The sequence below is a fragment of the Podarcis liolepis genome (genome assembly GCF_965112155.1).
Source record: "Podarcis liolepis genome assembly, chromosome: 13".
NCBI lineage: Eukaryota > Metazoa > Chordata > Lepidosauria > Squamata > Lacertidae > Podarcis > Podarcis liolepis.
The window spans coordinates 4739222-4759690 of NC_139573.1; the positions used below are offsets into that span (position 1 = coordinate 4739222).

A 20469-nucleotide genomic window follows, 5' to 3' on the forward strand; every position below is an offset into this window, starting at 1 on the left:
GCTAGCGACGGGCCCTGTGGCTGAATCTGAGGCAGGGCTGAGCTCTGTGGAGCTGGAAGGAGGAAGGGAGCATTGAGCTATCAATGGGATAAGACTATCAATGGCTACTAGCCATGGCGGCCTCCAGGGGGGGAGGTGGCACACCTCTGAACACCAGTTGTTGGGGAGCTCAAGTGGGGAGGCGCCTACTGAGCTCATTCCCGCTTGTGGGTTTCCCTTGGGGGCATCTAGTTGCCCCCTGTGAAAGTGGGATGCTGGACGCGTTGGGCCTCCTTTGGTCTGATCCTGGCTTTCCTTACAAGCAACTCTGAGTGTGGGCCTCTTTGCTCATAGTGGGCTTGAACATCTCTGTGGCATGAAAGTAGAGCTTGAGCAGGTATCACCTTGGAGAGAGTTCAGCCTTCTGGTCCTGAATGGGGTAACTGTGCCCCTGAAGGACCAGGTGCGCAGCCTGGGAGTCATTCTGGACTCACCGCTGTCCATGGAGGCGCAGGTTAAATCCGTGTCCAGGGCAGCTGTCTACCAGCTCCATCTGGTACGTAGGCTGAGACCCTATCTGCCCGCGGACTGTCTCGCCAGAGTGGTGCATGCTCTAGTTATCTCCCGCTTGGACTACTGCAATGCGCTCTACGTGGGGCTACCTTTGAAGGTGACCCAGAAACTACAACTAATCCAGAATGCAGCAGCCAGACTGGGGACTGGGAGCGGCCGCCGAGACCATATAACACCGGTCTTGAAAGACCTACATTGGCTCCCAGTACGTTTCCGAGCACAATTCAAAGTGTTGGTGCTGACCTTTAAAGCCCTAAACGGCCTCGGTCCAGTATACCTGAAGGAGCGTCTCCACCCCCATCGTTCTACCCGGACGCTGAGGTCCAGCTCCGAGAGCCTTCTGGCGGTTCCCTCTCTGCGAGAAGCCAAGTTACAGGGAACCAGGCAGAGGGCCTTCTTGGTAGTGGCGCCCTCCTTGTGGAACGCCCTCCCACCAGATGTCAAAGAGAACAACAACTACCAGACTTTTAGAAGACATCTGAAGGCAGCCCTGTTTAGGGAAGCTTTTAATGTTTGATGTATCACAGTATTTTAATATTCTTTTGGAAGCCGCCCAGAGTGGCTGGGGAAGCCCAGCCAGATGGGCGGGGTATAAATAATAAATTATTATTATTATTATTATTATTATTATTATTATTATTATTATTATTATTATTATTATTATTATGTGACCTAGCTGGTACAATAGGAGCCAACGGTTAGCCCGGTTGGCTGCTGGCTCCCAATATGACCAGCATCTCCAGAGCTTCGTGGAGGCCTGAGCCAAGGAAATGCTTGGGAGTTTCAGGAGGACCTCGGAAGGTGGTTCATTCCAGCGGGGCGAGGGTTGGTGGCTTCTCATTGTGGGAAGGGTATCCCATCAGACCTCTTTTCTCTGTCCCAGGCCATCAAGCGCACTTTCGACAAGAAGACGGTTGACATCTTCATGCTATTCAACAGAGAGCTCTCCCTGGTCAACAAGGAGTTGAGCAAGCGGACCCCTTTCCTGCCGCCACACATGTGCCATTACTCGGGCCTGGTGCACTGGATGCGCGCTCTGCGACGGCGCATTGAGAAGCCCATGAATGTAAGGCTCTTGCTGTAAGGACTGTAATAAACCCCAGTGGCCGGCAGGGCTGGTCCCCCCGTTAGGCAGAGTGAAACGTCCGCCTCGGGCGTCAGCTGCTGAGGAGCATGTAGTGGACTTGGCTTTGCGTGCTATGCAGCCTGTTCTGTTTCGTGTGAGCAGGAGTCAGGGGGACAGGAGTGGATTAGCATTCTGTCTCCAGGCCCCCCAGGATTGCATCAGACATGCTGGTCGCTTCCTTTTCCTGCTCCGCCTGTTTACATAGAAGTGCATGGTTGGAAGGGACCCACAGTGCAGGAATCACAGCTTTTGCTCCCACGGTTGTGAGTCATTCTCCTGTTCCTGTTAGGTTAGCTTTGCTCCTCTACCATTTCGCTCCTTTCCCCTGGCCAGGGTACCAGGCAAGGTTCAGACCTGGCAGAGGCTAGCTCTCCCCCTGATCCTGGCTCTTGGCTTTGTTGGGTGGAGCCAAGCCATACGATATCCACAGGATATCCACCTTGGTATTCTGTCCTGCACTAGTGAAACAATGCTCAGTGATTTAGAGACTGCCCTTTCCTACAGTAATGCACGTCTCCTTCGCATTAGTCTTGTTTTGCTTGGGCAGAGGGTGGGAAGGTATTCCTCTCCAGCCCTTCTAAGATTATTTTTTGGCGGGGGCAGCTATCTGCAGGTCAGCAAAACAACGGGCCCTTGGCATGGTCGCGGCGGCTGTTCTTTATTCATCAAGCAACCTCATCAATTTTTTTTTGTCTATTTCTCAGCTATTTACCTCAATAACATCCTCCGTCTCTGAGTTCCATCTGACAGGTTTAATTATACGTTGGGTAGAAACAAAACGGCTTTTCCACCATCAATCAAACCTCCCCCCACCCGGCTCCTCGCTCTGTGCACACTTGAAAATTGAAATTGCCAAAATCCGCGTTAGGATGTAAAGGAAAGTTGCCGGTAGATCAGCTCCCTTCTGAACCTCCCTGTCCAAAACCGGCTTCTCCCCTGCCAGGAGCCTTCCCTTTATGTTGATATTAGCTGGCAAACGCCTGGACCCCGGCGCTCCCCTGCCCTGCTTCTGATGTTTGTTGTGTAATGGCGAGGTGTGCCAGTCCCTGAACGCTGCTCTTGGCAGGCAGAGGAAACAGGCACTTTCATATTCTCTCTCTCTCTCTCTCTCTCTCTCTCTCTCTCTCTCTCTCTCTCTCCCTCTTTCTCAGCGTTTCTCAGGCCCAGGGTGTGTGGGATGCAAACGGTTTTGCTATGCTGTGTGGCAAGAAGCCTGCGGACGGCCAGGGCTCAAGGCTTCCCACTGGGATTGCCTGATTTCTCAAGTGCTGCCGGCCAAGTTGCAAGCTGAGATGGGGGTCATCAGGCAACTGGGCACGAAGACAAAGGCACACGGGTGGGGGCGTTTGTGGCCTGGGTGGGAGGGAAGAAGCCCAGCGGGACGGGTGAATAACCAATAAGTCTGGCGGCAGAATACGGGAGGTCTAGCAAGGCTGGGAAGCAGAGTTTGCTTACTGATTTCTGTCTCTCTTTCTCTTTCAGTTCTAGAGCAGCTCTCCCCAGCCAGCTGCCCTCCAGATGTTTTGGACCACAACCCCTGTCAGCCCCAGCCAACACAGGTTGTGTGATGGAAGTTGTAGTCCAAAACATCTGGAGGGCTCCAGGCTGGAGAAGGCTGTCTAGAAACCTGCTGAGGTCAAGCAAGGAAAAAGTGAAGCCACCTCTGGGGCTGCGATCTCCTGGGTGACGCGGATGCCATTAGGCAGTTGAATGCACATGCCTACCCTGTCCATTTCCCTCGCTCCCACTCCACCCTCCACGTGGCCCGCAGCTGGCAACCCACGCTACGTCACCATTGTCACTGGACACATCAACTCAAAACCTGATTTGCACCCCACAAAGGCTCGGGTTTCTTGCAGTCCTCTTTTCACAAAGTAAGTTTCCAGCCCTCCTGACTGGGTGCTTCAGAATTAGAACTCAGGACTGTCGGTGTGGAAGCAGAAAACTCAAGCAGCTGGGCCAGTCTGGAAGCTGAGCTCCTGCTGAACTCAGCCCACCTTCCCCTGCCATTTTGCAGGAAATCCTTGGCTCTGATAGGCTCTTGAATTGATTGATTGATTGATTGATTGATTGATTGATTGGACTTGCAGGGCTGCATTCAACTAACTTTTGCTCAGGGTAGACCCACTGAAATTAATGGTCCATAGTTAGCCATGACCACTAATTTCAGTGGGCCTGTTCTGAGTAAAAACCAGTTGAATATAACCCATGATCCACTTCTTGAGAAAAGGTATCACAAAGCAGTTTACAATATATAAAACAGGATTTTAAAAACCTGTACAGGGTACCACATAAAGCATACAAAATGTCCATTTCATGACTGTGCCAACACCTATAACAATGAACTCCACCCGACCCCAATATACCAGCCCTGATTTATGATCTGTTATTATTAAATTTATTACCAGCAGATCCCAGGACAGGTTACAACAATTTATAATTCAGAATTAGAAAACAAGTCACAGGAGTAGGAATTCATAGTCTCCAACCGCCCTGAAAATCCCAGGACTGTCATGAAAGCCCATAACCCAAATTATCAAGGGGCTTTCACTTCTGTAGGGACACGGGTGGCGCTGTGGGTTCAACCACAGAGCCTAGGACTTGCTGATCAGAAGGTCGGTGGTTTGAATCCCCGTGATGGAGTGAGCTCCCGTTGCTCGGTCCCTGCTCCTGCCAACCTAGCAGTTCGAAAGCACGTCAAAGTGCAAGTAGATCAATAGGTACCGCTCCGGCGGGAAGGTAAACGGCGTTTCCGTGCGCTGCTCTGGTTCGCCAGAAGCGGCTTAGTCATGCTGGCCACATGACCCAGAAGCTGGACGCCGGCTCCCTCAGCCAGTAAAGCAAGATGAGCGCTGCAACCCCAGAGTCGGCCACGACTGGACCTAATGGTCAGGGGTCCCTTTACCTTTCCCTTTCCCTTCTGTACAGTGTTTCAATGTGTTACTGAAAGTTCAGAGGAAGCCTGCTGAATCTCAGAAGGGATGAAGTTTTGCTGTTGCGGGGCCGCTGTTGAGAAGGCCCTATTATGGGTTTCCACCGGCCTCATTGTGTCCACTTGTGGTTGTCCAGAAAACACCTATAACCCTTTCCTCTTCTGATCTTGAACTTCCTCTGTGCTGCACTTTTTTTTTACCTCTGCTGCTGCTACTGGAATTTACCCAGTCACTTGCGCCCAGGGAATACTTTCCTGGCTATGTACATTCAAATGAAAAGGCAAAGTTCAGAAACGAGGAGTTTGGAACATGCCTTTTGGTAGACGGTGTCCCGGGGGAGGAATGATACGTGCGTCAGCACATATGTTTTGGATCTGATTCCTTCTGATCGCGCAGCTCCCCTTGCAGTATTATTTAGCATGGGATTTCCCAGCTGCTGACAGGTAGGGATCTGTTCACACATGACTGGAACGCAGCTGCTGCTTTTGCGGTGAGGCTTGCCAAGTCTGGACAGAACGTTCTAGCTCAGAGAATGGGCCGCCTTTGATACAGGAGCCCCATTGTCCTTGGGTAGGGAGATGAGGGCAGTCTTGGGGTCACCTTGTTTCAAGGAAGTATGGGGAGAAGAAGACACATTATTCCACAACAGGTTTTGTTCCTGCCAGGAGTGCCAATGTGGGGGCTCAGAGCTGTGGGTGCCTTGCAGCATGCGTGGCCCTGGCACTGAAATTTGTAGGTGCCCGGGCACTCAGGGCCCTGGGGAGTTGGCACTTACGGTTACCGTATTTATGCCAGGGGAGTAAGTAACTATGGGGAACAGCCTAGTAGGGCATGGATTGAAACTTCACCCCGTGCTGTGATCCTTTGGGGTCTGTTGCATGCGGGGAAAGGGTTCAATGCTTGCCACTTTGCTGCACTCCTAACCCCTGCTCTGCTGCATTTTAGGAGTGGGGAGAAAGAAAAAAATGGATATAAAGCTAATGCTATTAGGGAAGGCTTAAAGTGATAGAGTTGATTCCTAGAGAACTGAGGCTATAGAGAAGGAAATGGCTACGGCAATCTATACAGCCAGAATAACAACACAGTAGGTCATCAACACCTGGGGAAATTGTGCAGCTGAGTTTAAAAAAATAAGTTGGATTTTATTCGCACCGAGCAGGGGAAATGCAAGAGGGGGATTTTTGTTCGCAGCGCTGTGCAAGTGCCCTTTGAGTGAACAAAGTGTGGCTGTTCCACAGTCAGTGTCCAGTTTGGAAGCAGGCCAAGCCGTCCCTTCTCTGCTGGGTCCTTCTTGAAGGCCATCGGCGTTAACACGCTGGCCCACGACATCGTTTCCTGAGCGTTGGCTGGGAGACCATCACGCTGGGGAAACCAACAAGTGGTGCCTGATTCAGCTTTGCTAATGACAAAAGCTCCTTAAAAGCTTTTTATATTTTTTATTTTGGCACTAATAATTGGCCCAATTTTTCTAGGTGACATATGTTGTTTTCTTTAGTACACCCACCGGAAAGAGTTTAATGGGCAACCAGGATTTTATTTTCCCATTTCGTTTGTGCCCACCGTTGACCCAAGTAGCGAACTAATGTTCTAGCTGAGCTCAAGACTGGGGGATGGATCCTGGGGGAGGAAGGAAAGAGGGGCGGGCGGGTGTGAAAAGCAGGTGAGCCTCAAAATCATCAGCTGCTCCGCTAGCATGCCTTCCTTCCAACTTGCAAAGACTAGGGTGTGTGCTGTGATAATTAAGTTAATATTACTCCTTTTCCAGCTAGGCATAGTCACATGCACTCTTCCAGTTCAAGAGGGGAGCCTGACTACAGGTAGAGAACCAGGACGCTGAGTTTTACTATGGTGGGAAATGGTGGTTGCCAACTTACCGTATTTCTGTGCTTAGGAGAACATCGATCTGCTGGAACATTTTAAGTGAATAGGAGAGGCAGAGCATCAGTCCCTGACGGCCTCTCGTGTGATGGAAAAGACCCTGTGCCCCAGATGCTTCTTCGCATAGTGCACAGTTAAACTGTGGAACTCACTGCCACAGGAGGCAGCGACGGCCACGAGCTAGAATAGCTTTAAAAGGGGTTAGACAAATTCATGGGGGATAAGGCTATTGCTGACGACTAGCCAGGGTGACTATGTCCTGTCTTTGCTGTTGGAGGCAATACACCTCTGAATGCCAGTCAGTTGCTGGGGGTTACATGTAGAGAGAGTGCTGTTGTGTTCCGGTCCCGCTTGCCAGCTTCCTACAGACACATTTTGGGCCCCCACGAGAATGGGATGCTGGACTAGGATGTCGACCTGATTCAGCTGGGTTTTTCTTACGTTGGAGAGCCACTGCTGCTCAGAGTGGATGGGCAAATCCCTGGGCCTGCATCTTCAGTGTGTGAGAAGGTTTGTCGTTCTTGTTGTTTAGTTGTTTAGTCGTGTCCGACTCTTCGTGACCCCCTGGACCAGAGCACGCCTGGCACTCCTGTCTTCCACTGCCTCCTGCAGTTTGGTCAAACTCATGCTGGTAGCTCCGAGAACACTGTCCAACCATCTTGTCCTCTGTCGTCCCCTTCTTCTTGTGCCCTCAATCCTTCCCAACATCAGGGTCTTTTCCAGGGAGTCTTCTCTTCTCATGAGGTGGCCAAAGTCTTGGAGCCTCAACTTCAGGATCTGTCCTTCAAGTGAGCACTCAGGGCTGATTTCCTTCAGAATGGAGAGGTTGGATCTTCTTGCAGTCCATGGGACTCTCAAGAGTCTCCTCCAGCGCCAGAATTCAAAAGCATCCATTCTTCGGCAATCAGCCTTCTTTATGGTCCAGCTCTCACTTCCATACATCACTACTGGGAAAACCATAGCTTGAACTATAGAGACCTTTGTCGGCAAGGTGGGGTCTCTGCTTTTTAAGATGACATCTAGGTTTGTCATTGCTTTCCTCCCAAGAAGCAGGCGTCTTTTAATTTCGTGACTGCTGTCACCATCTGCAGTGATCATGGAGCCCAAGAAAGTAAAATCTGTCCCTAACCCTGCACACCTGGCTGGCCATCTTTGCAAGGACGAGCGGTGTGTCTGTTGCCTCCTGGGAGCTTCCTTGCGTGGCTCCTGAGCAAGGCCCTCTCCTCTCCTCCTTGGCAGTGCCTCACCAAGGCCCACTTCATCCCCCACATTGGGACCGGAGAAGAGAGCTTCCAGACCTACCAGCTGCTCATCCAGGCCATGGACGAGATTGAGCGGAAGACCTTCCACGAATGGACCCAGACCCTGGACAAGGACAGCCTGAAGCGCCTGGACACCCCTCTCCTCATTTTGAGCACGGAGAAATCCGGGATGCTGGACATCAATTTTGACAAGTGAGCGAGCTGATTGGTGGCGGTGGGAGGCGGTGGGGAAACCTTGCACCGTGGAGCCTGGGCAGGTGCTGGGAGGCCAGACCCCCCTCCCACCCCCTTGTGCCTCTGTCCCTTCTCTTTCCAGGCATTTGCTGAAATTATTTGTGGAAATCCACTACTGGGAAAGGGTTCTCTTTGAGATCCCCCACTACGTGGTTGAGGTTTACGAAAGGAAGGAGGACCTGCGCAACCTGAGAGAGAATCTGCTGCTGGTGGCACGAGACTATAACAGGTACGCTGGCCATTTTGGGAGGGCGATTGCTCTCTTCCGCTCTCGTCATTTGCAGATTCTTTAGCTGCGATTCCTGCATTTTGGGGGGGTTTGGACTAAATGACCCCTTGCCGCCCCTTCCAGTTCTACAGTTCCGTGGAACAGAACAAGTGAATTTCACAAACGCTGGTGCCTCTCGCCTTACAGCCAGCCAAGGCTAATTTGTCCTCCCTGCCTGCTGCAATCAGTGGCCTGGGTTATGCCACTTAGGACAGAAGGCAGCTGCTTTTTTGAATCTCTGGTTAACACGTGTCTGGATGGCAGTTAACAAGCAGAGGCACCTTTTAGCCACTCCTCCCACGCTCATCTGAATGCCCCCCCCTTTCTCATTGCTTTGGAAAGGATTTGAATGTTATGATTCGTAAAGGGTCGGGCACTGTGCAAAGATGGCGGCGTTCCTTTGTTTCGTGGAAATGTTTCCAGGTGTCTGGATTGCAGGGCGGGGGAGAGGGGACTCTGGGTCGTAGAAGCTTTGACCTCAAAGGCCAGGGCTGATCTTGTGGTCCATTCGTAGCACCTCCTCTTGTCTCACTAAAGGAATCCTCCTTCAGTGGAGGGTGGTATCCGTATACAGTGGTACCTCGGGTTACATACGCTTCAGGTTGCATACGCTTCAGGTTACAGACTCCGCTAACCCAGAAATAGTGCTTCGGGTTAAGAACTTTGCTTCAGGATGAGAACAGAATTTGCGCGGCAGCAGCAGGAGGCCCCTTTAGCTAAAGTGGTGCTTCAGGTTAAGAACAGTTTCAGGTTAAGAACAGACCTCTGGAACGAATTAAGTACTTAACCAGAGGTACCACTGTATGTGTTTTAGATTCCACTTGATTTTGTAGACAGGGCTATGCAAAACAGACTTGGGGGCTTCCTCCTCATGGAAAAATCCTTTTCCCCCTGCCCCCAGTTCATGCTCCCTCTGAAACCCTCAGTCTGCAACAGCGGCCTAGCTGGACCATTCTCTTTAGGGAGGAACAGGGCTAAAACAAACATGAGGCACACAGAAAAGTCATTTGGGAGGCCTGGGGTGAGCTCTCCCACCTGGGCAATGGAAATCTCCCAGTTCTTCCTGCTTCTGTTTCCTGGGAAGGAGGACATCCCACCGTCCTCCTCCTCCTTGCCTGGTTTGTGACGGTCCAAGGGATGCTGTGTTGGCAATGTACAGAAGCAATGCCTGCAGCCCCCCATCCCGAACCCAAGTGTTGCTACTGTCGCCTCCCCTGCCACAGGACGGTTCAGTTCCTCCCGCCACCCCAACTCCCACATGCTCTGATGGGTGGTTGGCGGGGGGGGGTGATCAGGAGGTTCCTGCGGCATCAGCCTCGCTTCCATATTATGGCGTCGCCGCGTTCATAAGGCGATCAGAAGAGCGGTTCGCTTCCTGACTAAGATTTCCGAAGGTGTGGTGGGCAAGGAGTGGGCTCTCTCTCCCTCCCCCCCTTTTGCTTTGCCACAGTCTCCTTTTTGAAGTGTGACACGGAGGCGTTTCTCTGCAGAGAAAGTGTTGTTCGAAACGAGCTTTGTCTTGGCAGCTGTATTTTTATCATGACACAAGTGTAAGCATTTCTTTTGTGCTAGCTTTTTCCCCACTTGGGAATTAATTGGAGACCAAGCTGGTGCGGCGGGAGAGAAATGGGCAACAGCATTCAATCCCTCTTTCTCATCAAACTCTCCCGGTTAGCTCAGGGAAGGCTGCCTGAGACCATCCTGTGCGCTGGGCTTTTATTTGGTCAGCATTCAGACGCAAGAGGCTTTTAAGATACACACAGGGGAGAATCGCGCCCGCGAATCCCCCAGGTTAATTAGTCTGGGATAAAGACCACCTCCTCATTCTCTATTAACAATCACCAATGCAGACAAGAATAAATGACAGTTTGCCCTAAATAGGGACTGAAACTGTGCGTGCCATTCTACTTAGCGAAGGCTATGAGTAAAAGGTAAAGGAAAGGTTTAGATTGCCAGTTCACATTACGTAGCGATGACCACCAGGTCAGACAGTTTTAAAAAGGAATTAGATGAATTCAAGGAGCAGTCAAAGCGCTGTTAGCCGTGATGGTTATGTGGAACACCCATGTTCAAGGGCAGTCTATATCTGAATAACATTGGTTCTGAGGAGCAACAGTTGAGAAGGTCTGCTGTCTTCATGCTCCTGCTTGTGGGTTGGCTGTAGTGGGAAATAGGGAGCCGGACTGGGTGGTCCATTGGTCTGATCCAGCTGCCGGGCTCTCTGACAGCATTCTTTTTTATATATGTATAAAATATTTTTAAATTAATTTTTAGCATACAAAATTTTTAAAGACGTACCACACAAATTATTATACATATGTCCTTGTTTGGACTTCCTTCAGCATCTCTGATAGCCTTCCGTCTTGATTATTTCTCCTGCAATTCTTAACTTAATATTGCCTTTACATTTTCTAGCAAATCATTTCTCCCTTTCCATTTTTACAATATTTCTTAAATTACTCCTCACAGAACTTCTTGTAGTCCTACAAACGTAATCTGATCATCACAAATACTTTTCAGATACTCAGTAAATTTAGTCCAGTCTTCGGTAAACCTCTGGTCTTGCCGGTCTCCGATCCTTCCTGTTAGCTTGTCTAATTCTGCGTAGTCCATCAATTTCATCCTCCATTCTTCTAATGTTGGTAGTTCTTCTTGCTTCCATTTTTGGGCCAATAATATTCTTGCTGACAGCATTCTTAAGGGAACATGAATATATGTCCATAGAGATTTCCGCAAGTCCCGCCTCAGAGACCTGCAATCACAATGATTTAGGGCAAATCAGGTACACCTGGAAGGATCCATCATGATGCGAATGATTGATTACCTGCCCTTCACCCTCAGAAGGTCCCAGGGTGGGTTACAGTAACACAAACAGCACAGTCCAGAACCACATAAAACCAACCCCAGATGCAAAGACAATTATGCACTAACGAAGAGCGTTCAGGTAGATCGCAGAAATACTTTTCGGCCATCAGGGGCTAGGGCCGTGTATTTTGGCTGCAAGACTTCGGTCTTTGCAGCCTTTTGGCCGGTTTGGTGGGGAAGGAAGGGCTGCTTCTGTGGCTGGGTCTCATCCATCTCCCTCTGCCGCCCCTGGTGCTCAGGATCATCAGCATGCTATCTGCGGAGGAGAGAGGCCTCTTCCGGGAACGCATCCGCTACCTGGACAGGAAGATTCAGCCTGGCCTGAAGAAGCTGCTCTGGTCCCTCAAAGGAGCAAGCACCGTCTTTATATCGGAATGCCGGCTGCACGCCAGCAAGGTCAGGCTCAGGGGCATCTTACCCGCAGACAGGTTTTGTGCCAGATTTTGGAGGGCGCCACAGGCTGCGTGTCCGGGAAGGAGAGTCAGGGCGCGCTCCCTTCCCCACTCTGGGGCAGCCCGCTCCTCTCCTCTCAGCCACCCATCGGAGCGTGCTGCGTCCGGCTCAGGGAAGCCCCTTTGCGTCCCCTCCTGCTGGGGCTGCCTGGGCGCCTGGCGGGTGCAATCGGGGAGGGCACAGGGTGAGGCAGGCGTGTCTCTCCCTCCCCTCTCTGGCTGCGTCGCTGATTGCGCGCCTCCCTGCGGAGTTTGTGAACACAGCAGGGAAGCGCCCTGTGCAATCCTGGCACCAAGTGAGGATGGTAGAATTGGTGAGCCACCTGATCTGTTTGCTGGCCCTTTCTGGACAGGGGCAGGTAAGGGGCACCGGGCACTTAGAGGGAGGCTTCACGGAAGGGCACGGGAGGCCTTCTGGGCTGTGATCCAGGTGCCTCTTACTTACGTGCAGCACTGAGCGCGCATCAGACCATGTGATGTAAACTAGCCGGACCAAAGTCCCTCCCCCCTTAAAAAAGGTTGACAACTCTGGGAAAGGGGGGGCAGCGGCGGCAGCGAGATATTTACACCATGGCGCCGGATATGCTTAAGATGGCCCTGGTCAGGCTGCTTTCTGCCCTGGGGTGCTGGGGACCCTGCAGGCCGCGGGAGGTCTTACCTTCCCAGACCTCTGAGGGACAAGGTGGGCGGGCAATTCTAGGGATGTTCTGGGCAGGCTTTCCTTTCTCCAAAAGATCTGTTCTGCCTTAGGACTTGTCTGCTCTCCACACCACTTACTGTGCCACGCAAGCACCTACTTTTCGAACGGGGGCTTATCTACACTTCCTCTTGTTCCACTGCTTTCCTCCGGGGAAAACTGCTCTTCACCGCTCAGTTGGAGCAAATGGCAATTCGAGTTTCCCCCAGATTGCCATTTGTTCCGATCTATAGCTAAAGAACGGGGTTTCCTTTGGAAAGGAGCGGAGCAAGGGGTTAAGACCCATGCTTTCTAGGCAGGGCACAAGTGAAGTTTGGATGAACTCCTGATTGGGAGGCAGTTCCCTGGGCTTCCTCTCTGCCGCAAAGAGAACTTCTAAAAAGGAGCCAAAGCCCCTCCCCCCCACTTGGCCAGCCCCTCTTGTTGCCGTGCCCCCTTGTCTGAAGTCTTTTCCCACCCCACAGTTATCCTCTGGTTGCCACCCCTCCTGTCCTCCACCTCCGGTGACTGTGGCTTCCTGTGGTGTTATCAAAGTGGCGTGGACATCTGGGGCTATTGGGTTGTTTTTTAAATTTTTATTATGTATTTTGTGGCTTTAGATATTGATTTTATTCTGTGAACTGCCCTGAAACCCCTGGGTATAGGGTGGTATATAAGTCCTCTCTCCCCAGATGAGCCACAGCCCCCAGGTACCCACCTTTCCATCTTCCTACTGTTAATATTATTATTACTATTATTTTAAATGCATGTTTAGCATCTGTAGAACCTGGGTGATATGAGGCCAAATGTACAGGCACTATTCGTGTGAGAAAAAAGCCTTCAAATGTTTTAATTTCTCCCCCTCTCGGCAAAATCCCTGCGGAAGCCCCTACCTGGCAGTGCTGCGATGTGCAGCCGCCCATTTCCCTTCTGCTCTTTTCCTCGTGGCTCCAGGGCTGCTCTGCAGGATTTCCCCAGGCCTCTCTTAATGCAGCAAGAAGGCTGGTCTCCGCACTAGGCATATGGGTTTGGTGCCTCTTCCAGCGCTAAGTCTGCCCTACTTTCCCCTCCTGAGCCTACTTAAGTCTCTTCCTCCCCCCTTCCCTTTGGCTTTCCCACACAGGTGCAGAACATTGTGAATGAATACAAGGCCTCCACCTTGGCCATCGCCCGCAAGGCCCAGCAGATAAGCGAGGCTTTTCTGGTGCGCATCACTGGCAAAAGGGTCTACAACGACCTGGAGTTTGAGGAGGACCAGGAGGACCACCGGGACTTGGTGCAGAAGAAACTGGTCACCATCCATGAAGAGTGCATTGATATCATGCGGCAGACATACGAAGTCTTTAAGAACGATGGGCCAGAGGTGAGGAGGCCGGGAAGGCCAGTCTTCCTGCTTTGCGCAGCCTCGTTCGGAGTGCTTTGGAAAGAGCTGAATGACGCTGAAGGGAAGTGAAGCACACTGCGTGTTTGATTCCTGTATCTGCCAGCAGGTGGTGCTGTGGCTCCCCTTAGCTTTGTTGTGAGCTTTGTTGTGGAATGACAGTCCCAGCAGAGGCCGTGACATTTTGCTGAAGTGCTGAGCGTGCATATGGAGGAAGGTGGGGCTGTCTGGGCATTGGGCCAGCTGTTCCCTCATTAGCAGGCTCCGCTTGTCCTTGGCATCCCCGGGCAAAGTTGCTTCCAGAAGGATTCAGGGGCACAACTTGATCCTGAATTCCCCACTTGTCCCTCCTCCCCCTCCTCCCGCCCCCCAGGTCCATCAGCACTGGTACAACTACACCACGAAGATGGACAGGATGATGGAAGACGCCCTGCGCCTCAATGTCAAGTGGTCCCTGATGGAGCTCTCCAAAGCCATCAATGGCGATGGCAAGAGCAGCCCCAACCCCCTCTTCAGGGTGAAGGTGATTCTGCAGGACAACTATCCAGGCCAGACCCCTCAGGTGAGCCTCGGCCTGAGCTCTTCGGGGAAGCTGCTCCGAAGCCCCACATCTCGCCATTCACCTATTTTAATTTTGAAATGCAGAACCCCAGTGTCATGTCGGAAAATAATTGCAGGGTGGGAAGAATGTGTGTGGATGCCGCTGCGTCAAATTTTGCAATTGCACATGATGATTATGGTGAAATAAGCACTTGCTGATTTAAAAAAAATAAAATATTGCCAGATTTTCATTCTGCTCAGGTCCCAACCCTAGCCCTGGGGCTCTGGGGTGGAGAGTGATGCTCAGCGCTTCTTCTCTAGGGAGTTTGCTTTGGGCTTCTTCCCCCTTCCTGCTGACCCCTTCCCTTTGGCTTCTGCAGGTGGAGTTTTCTCCAACGCTCGCCCAGCTGGCCAGCATGGTCAATGACATCAGCACCCACCTGATCGCCAGCATCTCCGTCTTCCGCCACCTCCCAGAGATCCTCGTCAGGCGCAAGTTTCCCCGGGACCCCATCTACCTCCTCGTGGGTAAGGAGGCTGCTTTGGCTTGAAGGCGTTGTCCAGGCAGCTCAAATTGTCGGTTCTTCACAGACAGGCCTTCTTTGGGGCTTCTGTCCCTCTCCCATGCCAGATCTGAGGCCACTGGGCCACCTCCTCTCACATTCAAATCTTGCATCAAACAAAGCCCACCAGGACTGGGCGCTTCCGAGCCCAGCCAGGAATGACGGTCAATTCCAAAGTCTTATTCAGTTACTTATTTCATACTTTATTTTAGGAATTCTTAACCCCACCCTTCAGCTAGGTTGCTGAGATGGTTTAAAAAACAGAATAAAAACAACGGGTTATATCCAATGTGATGCCAAGTAACGTATTTAGTCGGCACAAGGATTTACGCTTGTTCAGTGGAACTTGCCCCTCCTTCATGCCCCCTAAATCTGTTCTAGGGGTTCTGCGATTCCTCTGGGGGTGGGGATTTCGGAGAGGAGGGTTGCATCAATGTAAATCCTTGCACCGATGAGACGCCTTAGTTGGAGACTAAATAAAAGCTGATAAAGGCATGCTAAAGGCAGGAGAATTGTAGAAGACCTGACTAAGCTGATGAGCAGGGCGAAAACTATCTAAAAGCCTGGGAGAAAGCCTTTCAGGGAAAAAACCCCCAATGGTTTAGTCTCGCCTTGGGTGTTGGTTGTCTCCAAGTGGCTATAACTCCCCCATCACACTTGGAGACATTCGTACACACAAGCAGAAGACCTTTTGGATAAAGCCAACTGTTTTGCCTGTTACAGATAGGTAGCCTATTTAATTGCTCATCGTCTAACATTGTGTATGCCATCAAATGCCAACAGTGTCCTTCAGCTCTCTATATTGGACAAACAGGCCAAACCTTACGCCAAAGAATAAGCGGACATAAATCTGACATCAAGAATCACAAAACAGAGAAACCAGTAGGAGAACACTTCAATCTCCCAGGACATTCTATACAAGATCTCAAAGTAGCTGTTTTGCTACAAAGGAATTTCAGAAATAGACTGGAAAGAGAAGCTGCTGAATTGCAACTCATTACCAAACTTAAAACCATGGAGAGACCTGGTCTGAACAGAGACATTGGATTCTTATCTCATTATACATGACTAAGCCATTTCTCACCTTCTCACCCCTTGCCTTTTCCTGTAAGACCTATTACAGTCGTTTAGAGTCGTCAACAGGCTCATCTCAGCTATCTGCCAATCTCCCATTCCCACCACCCTTCTGAGTAATACCCCTCCCCACCTTCTCACTATATAGAAGGGTCTGGCAACTTCTGTTTCAGTGTATCTGAAGAAGTGTGCATGCACACGAAAGCTCATACCAAGAACTAACTTAGTTGGTCTTTAAGGTGCTACTGGAAGGAATTTTTTTATTTTGTTTTGCCTGTGATCGGTGCTGAAATGACATTGGAGGAAGCACCGGGCGAGCCTCTCTGAGGGCAGCATTCAATCATAATCATCAGGAAATGACATGCTTCTTACCCTCTGTATAGAGAACATTTGCATAAACATGGTAGATGCCAGGCCCGAGAGCAGATGGGACTGGAGATGCAAAATGGGTGGCAGTTCCTGGGATTCGAACCCCAGTCTCCTAGGTCCTAGGCCATGGCTAGGCAAACTAAGCCCCATGGGCTGGATCTGGCCCAATTGCCTTCTATATCCGGCCCGCAGACGGTCCGGGATTCAGCGTGTTTTTACATGAGTAGAATGGTCGCTTTTATTTAAAATGCATCTCTGGGCATAGGAATTTGTTCACTGTCCCCCCAAAATACAGTCTGGCCTCCCACAAAATCACCACACCCCCTCCACCAATCCTCTTGCCTCTTGGTCTATGCCTAAAATGGGGGGGGGGGCATCAGAGGCCCTATTGGGGAGGGAGGAATGGTGTGCAAATGGCATTTTACGGAAGGGCAGTATAAGGGGTTAGGAGACGCCCAGAGCATTATTAAACAAAGCAGTGATTTGTGGAGTGCATTTTGTGGGGGCGACGGGATGGAATTTAGTAGCTGCGGAGTTTGTTAGTTTTGAGCTGGGAAGGCGGCTGAGCCAAGCTGGCCTCCCTGTTAGCTCGGGGGTCATTACATGGTCTTTAGCAGTCCTTGCGTAGTGCAGCTGGCAAGCAAAGGAGAGCTGTGGAATTTGCAAGGGGTTGCAGTCAAGGAGAGAGCGAGGAGGGCGAGAGGTGCACTCTGAACTCCAGCCACGTATGAACCGCCTGCGCACACAAGCTTTCGGCTCACCTCCTCCTGGCTTTTGTCTCCTTCTCCTCTTCTCCCCCTCCCTCCCCACCGCTTCCTTCAGCCTCTTTTCTGGGCTGAGTCCCAGGAAGACTTGGGTGTTATTCTGCCGTTGCTGCTTTCCCTTACCTCCCCCCCCCCCACCTTCCTGGCAGATGCTCGCACATTAGGCTTGTTTGTGTCGCCATGTGTGATTCATGGTGCTGGTTTAGCATCTCCTGGAAGCTCTGCGGGAAGTCTGGGTAGTTAGGTGACGCTTGAGTAATAGAAGACCTGTGCGGGAGGTTCAGGCTGAGCCGGGCGCCTTCCCCCGTATGCCGGAAAAGGGGTCAGGGAAGAAGGTGCCTTTGGTTCGCACCTGATAATTGTTCCCGGCTTCTGCTAAAACAGCCTTTGCCAAGCTGGTGCCCCCTGGATGTCTTGTATCGCAACTGCCATCAGTTCCCCAGCAACAGAGGGCACCAGCTCTGCAAAGGATGCTGTAAAAGAAAGCCTGTAGGACTTGTTTTCCTGGTGGTTTGTGAAGCTTGGAGGGGAGATGATGATGATAGCCAGATACCAGAAGGGCTGTCACATGGAAAAAGCTGGTTTTCTTCTGCTCTGGAGAGCAATTTCAGGGGGTTGGACTAGATGGCCCTTGGGTCCCTTCCAACTCCAAAGATTCTATGATTCAACGGATTTAAATCACAAGAAATGACACTGCGATTAAATGTCAGGAAGAACTTTCTGACGTTAGGAGCTGTTCAACAGTGGAATGGACTCCTTCCTTTATTGGAGGTTTTTAAGCAGAGGTTGGGTGGCCACCTGCCAGGGATTCTTGAGCTGTGATTCCCGCATTGCAGGGGGTTGGACTAGGTGGTCCCTTCCACCTCTATGATTCTATGAGTCCTTGGAAGACACCAGAGCACTATCACGGAAGGCGAAGATGATTTGGGAAACTGTGTCATCACCCCCTTTGCCACTGGACAGGGTGGCCTACCAGTTGTGCAGCTTCTGTCCTCCTGGGGCAGCTGGGAGACGGGGGGGGGGGCACAGTGCAGAAGGAAAGGGTTAACACTGCCACCTCTGCTGCCACCAGGGCCCTGATCCACCAGGGCCAGGCTCCTCCCTTGTGTTGCATGGAGGAGGCCTGTCCTATTGCCTGCCCTGAATCTGCTGCCCATCCATGTTGGTTCCAGTATTCTCAGAGTGGGGGGGACAGGACGTTCCCTCCACCCATGCTCCCTCCCGCTGCCTTGTTCCTTCTGCCCACCGGTTTTATTTAAACAAAAAAAACCCCAAACCTATTTTAAGGCATAGCCACTTTTGTCATTTTTTAAAAAACTTTTCAGTATATGAATCATATCATAACATATTGTCCCTTTTTTTTTTTTTAGCTGTATGGTTTGCTGTCTTGTGCGGATATAGTTCAGAAAGGCAGTTTGTAAATATTTTAAATAAATAAACATATTTGATCATGCTTTCTACCAATTTACCCAATAAATCCTGAATCGCTGCTGCTGCTGCTTCTTCTTCTTCTTCTTCTTTTTTAAAAAGGAGCCTACTTTGGCTACTTTCAAAGCCTCTTGTTTGGAGGCCAATTTTAGTTAGAAGTTGTACATTTTGTGAGAGGTGCAGCAGTGTCGCCTTTGAGTTCCTTAAGAAGTCCTGGGGTGGGTGCTACCGGGGCCTGTTGCATGGCTATTTTTTTTTTTAAATAATATTTATTGGAATTTTACAGACAATAAAAGGTTACAAAATTTAAACATAGAAAATAGAAGCAAAGAATAGCCATAATAATAATAAAAAAGGATACAAAAATACCAGAGACAAAACACATGAAAAACAGTTAAAAAAAGAAAAATCTGTATTTCATGTCTTATAATTCATTTACTTGTTTCCTGACTTCCTCACACCTCCCCTTTTGTATTCCCGTTTAAAATTCCTTTCAGCAAATCCTTACCCTCTATCATTTATCTTTACTCAATATCTTACCCTATTATAACTATGTATTTTCAACCATTGTCAATCCATATTTGCATATTCTTAATAATCTTTTTGCCAATACCACTTATTTTCCATTCCAACATCATTTTAACGTTCATTAATTTTACAGTATTTCTGCAAGTAGTCTTTAAATTTCTTCCAATCCTCTTCTACCGACTCTTCTCCCTGGTCTCAGATTCTGCCAGTCATTTCTGCCAGTCCCATACAGTCAATCACCTTCATCTGCCATTCTTCCAGTGTGGGTAGATCCTGTGTCTTCCAATACTTTGCGATCAATATTCTTGCTGCTGTTGTTGCATACATAAAGAAAGTTCTGTCCTTCTTTAACACCAATTGGCCGGTTGCATGGCTAATTTTGATGGCATGGGCCCTCCTGCTCGTCTCCCTTCTGCCTGATGTTGAATGGAAAATAACATGGCGAAACTGACTTGCGAGGTGGTGTGTTGTTCGATAAGAGATTGAGTGGTTGGGGGGGGGGAGGCTTGTTTAATTTCATTGTACACAGGTTGTACAATGACAGTAAAGGTATTATATTTATTAGATGCCTGGAAAGCATGAGCTTAGTCCAGGAGGACTGGTTGCTTGACTGCCAGGAGCTGATGGCCTTGGCGTGGAGTTTGCTGGTGTCGCTGTCATGACAGCATCACAAATTTCTTCTTTATCCTCCCCCAGAGCGCGACGAGGACATAAAGAAAATCCAGTCGCAGATCAGCGCCGGCATGCAGTCCAACGCGACACACCTCCAGGCGTACCTGAAGACCTGGGATGTGTACCGCGAGATTTGGGAGGTCAACAAGGATGCCTTCATCAACCGCTACCGGCACCTGAACCCCCTGGTGTCGTCTTTCGATGCGGACACTGCTCGGTAAGAGGGTTTGAGGAAAAACCTATAAGGGGCTCTTTGGAACTCCCCACGCTCAGAGGTGAGGGGGTCAACAACGATGCTCGTGGCCCAACAAGAGGGGGGGGATTGTTGCTTTCATGCCCTGCGTGAGCCACTAAGATTGCGCCATCAGTTTTCCACCTGGAAAGTCCAGCCGGATCTCGTTCTCGGCTCTTGAGCCTGCAGACTGCAAGGCAGGATCAATACAATAGAAGTTGGCATTTGGGCAAATCCATAGGCACAGCAGGTGCAAATGTGGTTGCTCCAGAGAACTTTGCGAATGAAAGACCGTATGGAAGAAAGGCAGGGCTGTGCTTTGAAAGGGACCAGAAGGCGGGGTGGGGAAGGGGGGTGCGATTCAGGAGGCAAAGGTTTGAGAGCTCCACTGAGAGGGCTGTGTAACTAGCAGGGGCCAGTCACTTGCTGGAAAGGTGGAATCTGCCCCTGCAGGCATGTGGGGCCAAGGTTTCTCGTTTAGGGCCTGCTATCTCTCAGTTGCCAGTAGTACACCAGGCTTGACAGCAGTGCATATGAAAAGGATCTTGGGGTCTTAGTAGAACACAAGCTGAACATGAGTCAACAATGTGACGCATCAGCAAAAAAAGCTAATGCTATTCTAGGCTAGTATCCAGGTCGAGGGATGTTGTTGTTGTTGTTGTTGTTGTTGTT

At 50.4% G+C, this 20469-nt stretch overlaps 1 protein-coding gene across 1 annotated transcript in view; it reads left to right on the plus strand.

Annotated features, from left to right (window-relative positions):
• Window positions 1-20469, plus strand: part of DNAH2 (dynein axonemal heavy chain 2) — a 150159-nt gene that overhangs the window by 43007 nt on the left and 86683 nt on the right. The window contains exons 13-20 of the mRNA XM_083472428.1: window positions 1436-1618; window positions 7729-7943; window positions 8068-8214; window positions 11358-11514; window positions 13370-13609; window positions 14001-14189; window positions 14548-14695; window positions 19590-19782. Of these exons, the coding sequence (XP_083328554.1) occupies window positions 1436-1618; window positions 7729-7943; window positions 8068-8214; window positions 11358-11514; window positions 13370-13609; window positions 14001-14189; window positions 14548-14695; window positions 19590-19782 (1472 nt within the window). The remainder of the gene's footprint in view (window positions 1-1435; window positions 1619-7728; window positions 7944-8067; window positions 8215-11357; window positions 11515-13369; window positions 13610-14000; window positions 14190-14547; window positions 14696-19589; window positions 19783-20469) is intronic.